Source organism: Microtus ochrogaster, unplaced genomic scaffold, assembly GCF_000317375.1.
Source record: "Microtus ochrogaster isolate Prairie Vole_2 unplaced genomic scaffold, MicOch1.0 UNK16, whole genome shotgun sequence".
NCBI classification, from domain to species: Eukaryota; Metazoa; Chordata; class Mammalia; order Rodentia; family Cricetidae; genus Microtus; species Microtus ochrogaster.
In genome coordinates, this window is record NW_004949114.1 from 4,208,436 (window position 1) to 4,216,976 (window position 8,541).

At 52.1% G+C, this 8,541-nt stretch overlaps 2 protein-coding genes across 4 annotated transcripts in view; both read left to right on the forward strand.

The window, feature by feature from the left end:
* The first annotated feature begins 6 nt into the window (after positions 1 to 6).
* On the forward strand, positions 7 to 4,410 carry Slc39a1 (solute carrier family 39 member 1). The gene is made up of 4 exons (XM_005367230.1): positions 7 to 49; positions 752 to 967; positions 1,106 to 1,236; positions 3,418 to 4,410. Exons 2-4 carry the CDS (start codon positions 781 to 783, stop codon positions 4,072 to 4,074), a joined length of 975 nt encoding a protein of 324 aa, XP_005367287.1. The 5' UTR covers positions 7 to 49; positions 752 to 780; the 3' UTR covers positions 4,075 to 4,410.
* Positions 4,411 to 5,742: 1,332 nt separating this feature from the next.
* Positions 5,743 to 8,541, forward strand: part of Crtc2 (CREB regulated transcription coactivator 2) — a 10,072-nt gene continuing 7,273 nt past the window's right edge. For all 3 annotated transcript variants that reach the window (XR_003378743.1, XM_026789329.1, XM_005367231.2), the window contains exon 1: positions 5,743 to 6,004. Coding sequence is in view for 2 of the 3 variants with exons in the window: in XM_026789329.1 (XP_026645130.1) it covers positions 5,852 to 6,004 (153 nt within the window). In the remaining variant the exon portion in view is untranslated. The remainder of the gene's footprint in view (positions 6,005 to 8,541) is intronic.

The window sequence follows — 8,541 nt, forward strand, 5'->3', positions numbered from 1 at the left end:
GACGCCAGGCCGGAACGGAGCGTCTGCAATGGAGTGAGACCCTTGGGAGGTGAGTGCGGCCTCTCCGGGCTCTGGTTCTAAGGCAGTTTCCAAGGCCTCCCAGGGTAGGAGCTGGGGTCTCTGTTTAAACATTCTTCATCCGCGTCCTGTGACGCAGGCGACCTCTGACCTCACTTTCGAGACTTCCAGACACTGTCCTCAGTGCCGTCTTAGCCTCCTGTCCCAAGCCCCTCTCCTCTGGCTGTCTGCCTTGACTACCTGTTATTTCCGGGAGATGGCTCTGGGGAGTGGGCAGCGAGAGAGGTATCCAGCACCCAAGTTCGCCCGGTTTCAGATCGTCCGTGAAGCCACCCCGTACTTCTTCCCACAGCTCCAACCTCTCCGCTCCATGCTCTTAGTGGACTGTGTGTGAGCGAGTGGTCTCTACCTTTCTTAGGGGACCACAGCTCCAGGTCTAACTTGGAGTTTGCCCCTAGTTTTCTGCGGGCTCCAGGTGAAAAGGGTAATGACATATCTGTGTTGGCCTTCTCGGGCCTCAGTTTCCTCCTTGATGGCTCGCTGAACTGGGAGAGATAAATTTGAAGGAGGAAATGCAATGTCCTGGTGTTGGAGCAGATGAGTCACTCCAGCCGGGAAAGGCCAGAAAGTGGCTGGGCCGAGGGAAGTACGTTTTGCTGACCAGCCTTCCCTTTCCCTTGACCCCTTCTTTCCTGTATGACCGTTCTCACCCATGCTAGTTTTTTCTTCATAGGTCTGACAGTCACTGATACCACAAGCACCATGGGGCCCTGGGGGGAGCCAGAGCTCCTGGTGTGGCGCCCAGAAGCAATAGCTTCAGAGCCCTCAGTGCCGGTGGGGCTGGAGGTGAAGCTGGGGGCCCTGGTACTGCTGCTGCTGCTGACCCTCGTCTGTAGCCTGGTGCCTGTCTGCGTGCTTCGAAGGCCAGGCGCCAGCCATGAATCCTCGCGTGAGTCTCTGCGGCTCTGGAGCTGGGGGAGGTGACTGAGGAGGAGCAGAAGGCGGGAGTGGACACTGCTTCTGTTGGCGTGGGACTTTGCAGAGTTTGATTTGGTTGTGATCCCGTTTGTATTTCACTCTTGCTCAGCCTCGGGCCAGAAAGCCCTAAGTCTAGTGAGCTGCTTCGCAGGAGGTGTCTTTTTGGCTACTTGTCTTCTGGACCTGCTGCCCGACTACCTAGCTGCCATAGACGAGGCCTTGGCGGCCCTGCATGTAACGGTGAGCACTGACCTTAACATGTGACCCAGAGCAGAACATGGTTATCTAGGTATCTTCATGGCTCACTCGTGACTGTGGACGGCCTTAGCCTTGAGCCTGTGAGTTAAGGATTTCAGGAACAGGGTATAATTTTCTGTGTGTTGGACCCGGTGTGACCCACTGTGCTCAGGACAGTGAGGACCCTTATCAGGTGTCTGAACTACTCTGGGTTTTGCAGTTGTAGTCACCAGAAAGCTAACAATGCTCCAAGAATCATGTTTCGGTCATTATCCCTTTGTCCCTCCTTCCTTCCCTTTCTCCCTCCCTATTCCTTTTTTTTTTTTGTTTTTGTTTTTGTTTTTTGTTTTTTGTGTTTTTTTTGGTTTTTCGAGGCAGGATTTCTCTGTGGCTTTGGAGCCTGTCCTGGAACTAGCTCTTGTAGACCAGGCTGGTCTCGAACTCACAGAGATCCGCCTGCCTCTGCCTCCTGAGTGCTGGGATTAAAGGCGTGCGCCACCACCGCCCGGCTTCCTATTCCTTTTTTTTTTTTTGTTTGTTTGTTTGTTTCTCGAGACAGGGTTTCTCTGTGGCTTTGGAGCCTGTCCTGGAACTAGCTCTGTAGACCAGGCTGGCCTCAAACTCATAGAGATCCGCCTGCCTCTGCCTCCCGAGTGCTGGGATTAAAGGCGTGCACCACCATCGCCCGGCCTCTTCTGTCTTTTTGAGACAGGTTCTCAGTGTGTAGCTCTGGCTGGCCTGGTACTTGTTATGAAGACTTGCTACTTGCCTCAAATTTGTAGTGATCTTTCTGTCTCTGCCTCCCAAATTACAGGTTTGTGCCACCTCACCCAGAATTCTTGTTCTTTTTTATTTTATTCTTTTCAGGACATGATCTCTTTATTATGTAGTCCTGGCTGTCCTGGAACTCACTTTGTAGACCAGGATGGCCTTGAATTCAGAGATCCACCTGCCTGCATGCGCCACCACCTCCAGGCTGTATTTTATGTCTATTTGCATATGTTATGCATGGTAATGAATTTTATTACTACATTTCATACATATAAAGCATCTTGGCTATATTCACTTCCATTCTTGTCTCCCGCCCACATCATCTTCCTCCCCATCTACCAGCTAGCCCTCTTCTGTTTTCCTCAGTGTGTGTATCTAAGTCTAGCCTTGACCCCATGAATTTAATTAGGGTTGCTTACGTGAGCATGAGTGACGGCCCTTTCTTTTGATGGGGTCTAGCTGTGTAGTCCAGCTAGTCCAGACTACTCAGGCTCTGAGTTCTCCTGCAGTAATTTCATGGATACGGGTGTGCAGCAGCATAGCTGGTTCATCCTCACGTGGAGGCTGAGAGAGCTTGCTGCAGATCTGGGAGGGTAGGAAGTAATCTCCAAGGGCCTGGTGTTCTCAGGGAAGTGGTTAGGTCCAAGGCATAGAAACTCACTGTGAAGCTGGAAGTAGTGTATTCTACCACATGCAAGGCTGAGGCAGGGTGATCGTGAGGATTTGGAGGCCAGTCTGGGTTTCAGAGTGAGGCCCGTCTCAACTCCGTCTGCCTCCCAGTCAAAACATTCCAAAAAAACCAAAAAAACACCACATTGTAGGAAAACCTGAGACAGCTGGGTTCGGCAGAGTCATCTCAAGCTCTTCCGTTTTTTTCCCAGACTGAGTGACTTGTGTCCCCACCTGACTGAATGTCCCTGTGACATGTAGATTTGTGGTGATCCTTTGTATGCTTACATGTAGCACTGTGTGCACCTACATCCATGACCCTCAGCTGGGGGAAGTTTTGCCCCTTAGGAAACACTGACTGGGTAATGTGTGGAGACAGTCTTGGTGGTGATGGCGGGAACATCGTGCTTGCTATTGATCTGGTGGGAGAAGTCAGAGGAGCTGCTCACTCTGTGTACGGCAGTGAAGACAGAATTATTTATCCCGAAATGTTATTAGTGCCAGAGTTGAGACATTTTGCATACATGGTTGGCATTTAACGTGGCATGTATGGTACCACATCTGTTCCATTATGTGTTGTTCTGTGTCTGTGTCACCAAACGACTTCATCGCTGTGTGACCAATAGGGCCCTGGGTCGGTGTGGGACTTCAGATGTGTATTCTGGGCCTCTGCCGGGCATTGAATCTGACTCCTTCCCATTCTTGTCCTGTTTCCTGAACTCCTGTCGCCACCTCTGTTCACAGCTTCAGTTCCCCTTGCAAGAGTTCATCCTGGCCATGGGTTTCTTCCTGGTCTTGGTGATGGAGCAGATCACACTGGCTTACAAGGAGCAGTCCAGTCCACCACATCCAGAAGAGACGAGGGCTCTGCTGGGAGCAGCGAATGGAGGGCCTCAACACTGGCATGATGGACCAGGGCTCCCCCAGGCCAGCGGAACTCCAGCAGCGCCCTCAGCCCTGCGTGCCTGTGTACTGGTCTTCTCTCTAGCCTTGCACTCTGTGTTTGAGGGCTTGGCTGTGGGCTTACAGCGAGACAGAGCTCGGGCAATGGAGCTGTGCCTAGCTCTGCTGCTCCACAAGGGGATCTTGGCAGTCAGCCTGTCCCTGAGGCTGCTCCAGAGCCACCTTCGGGTACAGGTGGTGGCTGGCTGTGGGATCCTCTTCTCATGTATGACACCTCTGGGAATCGGGCTCGGGGCAGCTCTGTCAGAGTCAGCTGGGCCGCTGCACCAGTTGGCCCAATCTGTGCTGGAGGGAATGGCAGCTGGCACCTTCCTCTATATCACCTTCCTGGAAATTCTACCCCAAGAGCTGGCCACTTCTGAGCAGCGGATTCTCAAGGTCATCTTGCTCCTAGCAGGCTTTGCCCTGCTCACTGGCCTGCTCTTTATCCAGATCTAAGGTGCTCAGATAGAAAGGGCAGGGGATGCTGACTGTCAGGTGCCCCTGTCCTCCCTGTCCTTCCCAGTTTGTGGGAGGTAGAGAAGTAGTGAGGACCAAAGAGTTCTCTGAAAGGTAGGGATGGGACATTTGGATTATGAATAATGAGAAGGAAAAGGGCAGGTAAGAGGCTAGCCGCAGGCCCGAAGGACAAGAACTAGCCAAGCCACTAGAGATACAATTGGGTGACATTAAGAATGAGCACACTGCTACAATCAGAGGTCAGACACTATACCTGGAGACAAGCTGACAAAACTGCAGATAGGCATCCCATGGCTTTGGGATAAGTCAAAGTCCTGTTGGTTCTAGCCCATTTCAGCACTCTGCCAGTGGAAGTGCTTCCTCCCACTTTCTTCCTCCTACTCTTCTCTATGTCTTTTCTACTGAGGGACTAGTGCCAAATGGTCTCTGCCAGTTTTTGTAATCTATCTGGCTTTGAGTGAGTGTCCTGCTCACTCTTTCTTTCTCTCTCTCTTTTTTTTGAGACATGGTTTCTCTCTATCCCTGACTGTCCTGGCACTTATTCTGTAGGCCAGACTGGCCTCTAACTCAGATCCGCCTGCCTCTGCCTACCAAGTGCTGGGTTTAAAGGGGTGTGCCACCACACCCAGCTCACGCCTGTATTTTTAAAGTGCCAAACACCCACCTGCCCCCTTCTTTTTTAGTTTCTTCGAAACAGGGTTTCTCTGTATAACCCTGGCTGTCCTGGACCAGGCTGACCTTGAACTCAGAGATCCACCTGCCTCTGCTTCCTGAGCACTAGGATTAAAGGTGTGTGCCACCATGCATGGCTCACCTGCTCCTTTTTCTGAAAGCACAGTGGTGTGGCACACCCGGCATCTCAGTGGAAGAGACCTACTTTCTCTGAATTTGGGCCCCACAATTTGGGTGGAGCAGAAATGTTTGCTCAACTGGTCAGGAGTGAAGGGAAACGAGGTACTTTTGATACCAACCACTACAGAAAGTGGAATGGTGCCCTATATAATAAACATTGACCTGCCAAAACTTTTTATATCTGAGGGGGCCAGAACCCCCCAGGATTATTTTTGGGGGAGGGAGGGCTGTGCATAGGGCCGTACTCTGTAGAATCTATTTTACTAACTGACCTGTTTTGGGACGTGTTACCCAAATAAAAGATGTTTCTATACCCCCGTAAGGTATCTGATTCATTTGGTGGGAGGGCTGTGGTGGTGTGTGTGTTGTGACCAATCTGAGAGGACCTGAATCCCAGATGCTTACACTTGCTTTAAGGTCCTTGTTTTCATTCGCCACACTGTCGCTTTTCCTGAGGATGTCCAACTTTTTCTTTTGTTTCTTCCTTCTTCCCTTTCTGTCTCCACCCCTTCCCTTCCTCTCGGTTTTCTCCGTCTTCCTTTGCGAATCCCTCGCCCCTTCCCGTTCGTAGGCTCGGGACTGTGGTAGAACTACCTTTCCCGGCTTGCGGCGCCGCCGGGAGTAGGTGAGGGGTGGCGCGCTGCTGGCCTCCGGGTATCGGAAGGACTGCTGGGAAGTGGAGTCCGCTTCCTTCCCTCGTTGCGTGGCTGCGGGCGTGGAGGAGGCCCGTAAACAAACTACAAGTCCCGGCAGGCAGTGCATCGCGGGTCAGGAATAGGCTGGGGCCAAGCCGCCGGGCTCGCGGAGGCGGCGGCGGCTGCTACGGCTGGAGGAGCCGGGCCGGGCCCGCGGCGGAGGCCGTGGCTGGAACTGGAAAGGTGGCGGGGACCGACGCGGGTGTAAGATGGCGACGTCGGGGGCGAACGGGCCGGGCTCCGCCACAGCATCAGCGTCCAATCCACGCAAGTTTAGTGAGAAGATCGCGCTGCAAAAGCAGCGTCAGGCCGAGGAGACGGCGGCCTTCGAGGAGGTGATGATGGACATCGGCTCCACACGGGTAAGGGACCGTGCCGGGGAGCCCGAGCACGGAGGAGCGGTCGCCAAGCGGATAGGCGGGGCGGGGGCGGGAGCCGCTGGGCAGGAGGCGGAACGCGGCTAGGGCAGCGGGCGCCGCCGTCTGGGTGGCTCCGGGTGAGGGCCGAGGGTCAGCTAAACGAATTTTGCCGGGAAGACAGGAACACCGGAGAGGTTGGGGGAGTAGGAAAGACTGGGTTCGAGTTATTTATGTGTGAAGCAGGACTGGCGGAAGAGGGAAGATGGACTGCCGAAGTCCAGCGCCGATGGAACGGTTCTTGTGCATCTCCGGCCGAGTCCTTTCACGGACTCCACTGAAGCATCCTTAATTATGGATTATAGTTTGGAAGCATAGTCTGCTTGTCCCTTTCTGAGCTTGTGATCGCCAGACTAGTGCCTTTGCTCTGTTGGGACATTCACGGTGTCTTGGTTCCTAGGGGAAAGGGCCCCTCGAGTGGTTTGATCTAGCTGTGCTGGGTATATTGGGACAGGAAGTCCCCTTCTGTGTCCCGTCCCTTTGCTTCCTTTTTCATATATTTCGTGTGGTTTCCTGACTTGAGTCAAGGTGAGGACCATTGCTCACAGAATGGTTCTTGGTGTTTGGCGCTGGCCGCCTGGGAGGAAAGGTAGAGCTTTGAATCGCCAGATTGGGTAAAGGATCACCTATCCTTTCGCCGGTGATGTGCTGAACTTTTTAGGGAGATGGTGCTACCCATGAGTCAGTTTCTGCAGTGCTTTTAGAGCCCTCTGTGTGTGGGAAATACTCATTCCTAGGAAGTTCCACAAGGAATGTTCAGGCCTATGCCAAGTTGTTTTGGAAACAGCCCCCCCCCCCTTAATTTTTTGCTTTCTAGGGCTGCATGTGAGAGGAGGGATGGGTGGACTGGCAGGAGTTTACAGGTAAATAGCCCTAATTTAGGGACACAGTGATCTCTCGTGGTGAAGAATTGGAAGCTCTAAGGGGAGATGGTGGAGCATAAATACCACATTACAAGGCTTTGGGTTCTATATATGACTGTGACCGATTGTATCTTTTGTGTGTATCTCCCTTGACTCTTTGAGTTGTTGTTGTGTGTGTGTGTCTGTCTGTCTGTCTGTGTTTCCTCTACTTTTCTAGGGACCACATGCTCTAGTTTGTGCACGTTCAAGAAAGATAAGTGGGAGGCAAATCTGGTGTGTGTGCGCACACTTGTATAACCTGCTCTTAACCACCATGAGGATTATGAGCCCTTGACTGCTTGCTCCCTTTAAGAGCTTTTGATCATAGTGGAGGTCGGAGAAAGAAGATGGGAGGAGAGAGACTTATTTCCAGTTGAGGCTCTGTCCTCTGGACCATGTTTCTTTCAGAGCTGTGTGCAAGCTGAAAGCTCTGAGGAATGCAGAGCTGGGGCTTCTGTCTTTGTGACACACTGGCTATCAAAGCCTTTCCACCTCCTTTTCTTTTGCTTATTAACTTCTCTGATAAACAGCAAACTGTAATGAGCCTACATGGCCAGACCTGGAGATCCAAGGATCTTGAGTTTGGAGTGGCATGTTTAGTTTGTTACCTGGGTAGCTGGGAGGGCAGGCTGGAGGCAGATACACCCATGGGCCATAGACCACCAGAGGACTTGGAAGTTCTATCCGTTAAGCCGAGGTCAGCATCACCCACTGGAATCACGGAGCTGATCTGGACAGAAAGCCAGTTCTGACTAGTGCTGTGCTGCAGTGTGACTTTCTGAGCTCTCCTCATTCCCATCCCTCCCCAGCTCTATTTATTTGGCTGTAGGCAGAGTCTGAGTCTTGGAAGTAGCTACTCATGTCTCACACAGAGGGACATGCGATATGTAGAGACTAAAACTGAGGGTTAATTTGTCTTATTTCCTTAGCAATCATCTCCATGAACTGGCAGGAGATGGCCCTACCCAAGTTGGACTAGGCTCCTGTGCCAATTCAGGTATCTTCACATTCAGTAGAAGAATACTTGGTTTGGGCACCTCTCTTTTAGCAGAAGAGTCATCACTTCTCCGGTTGTATAGTTTGGGATGCACAGACTCTGTGCAACCTGTGCTAAACCTGGAGCAGCAGCAGATCCCGAAGCTTATGCTCCTCAGAGTGTGAAGGGAAGAAACTGGCAATAATGGATCTCTGGCATTGGCTTCTGGTCTTCCCTCATCTTCTAATTAGTCTTGGTGACGTTGCCTTGAAATGAGGGCAGAAGTGCCTGATGGTCCGTCATCCCGTGACCTGCCTCAGTGGGGATACCAACAGACAGAGACAGACAGGCCTTGAGCAGTGTCGGCCCTGCCTCGCAGGGTTCTGTCAGGTGTGGGAGCTCACTGGTTAGAAAGCTGCAAAGGTGGGTTGTTTGTGCCACATCTTTGTTTTTGTTTTTGTTTTTTAAATTTATTTATTCATTAAGGATTTCTGCCTCCTCCCCGCCATCGCCTCCCACTTCCCTCCCCCTCCCCCGATCAAGTCCCTCTCCCTCATCAGCTCCAAGAGCAATCAGGGTTCCCTGACCTGTGGGAAGTCCAAGGA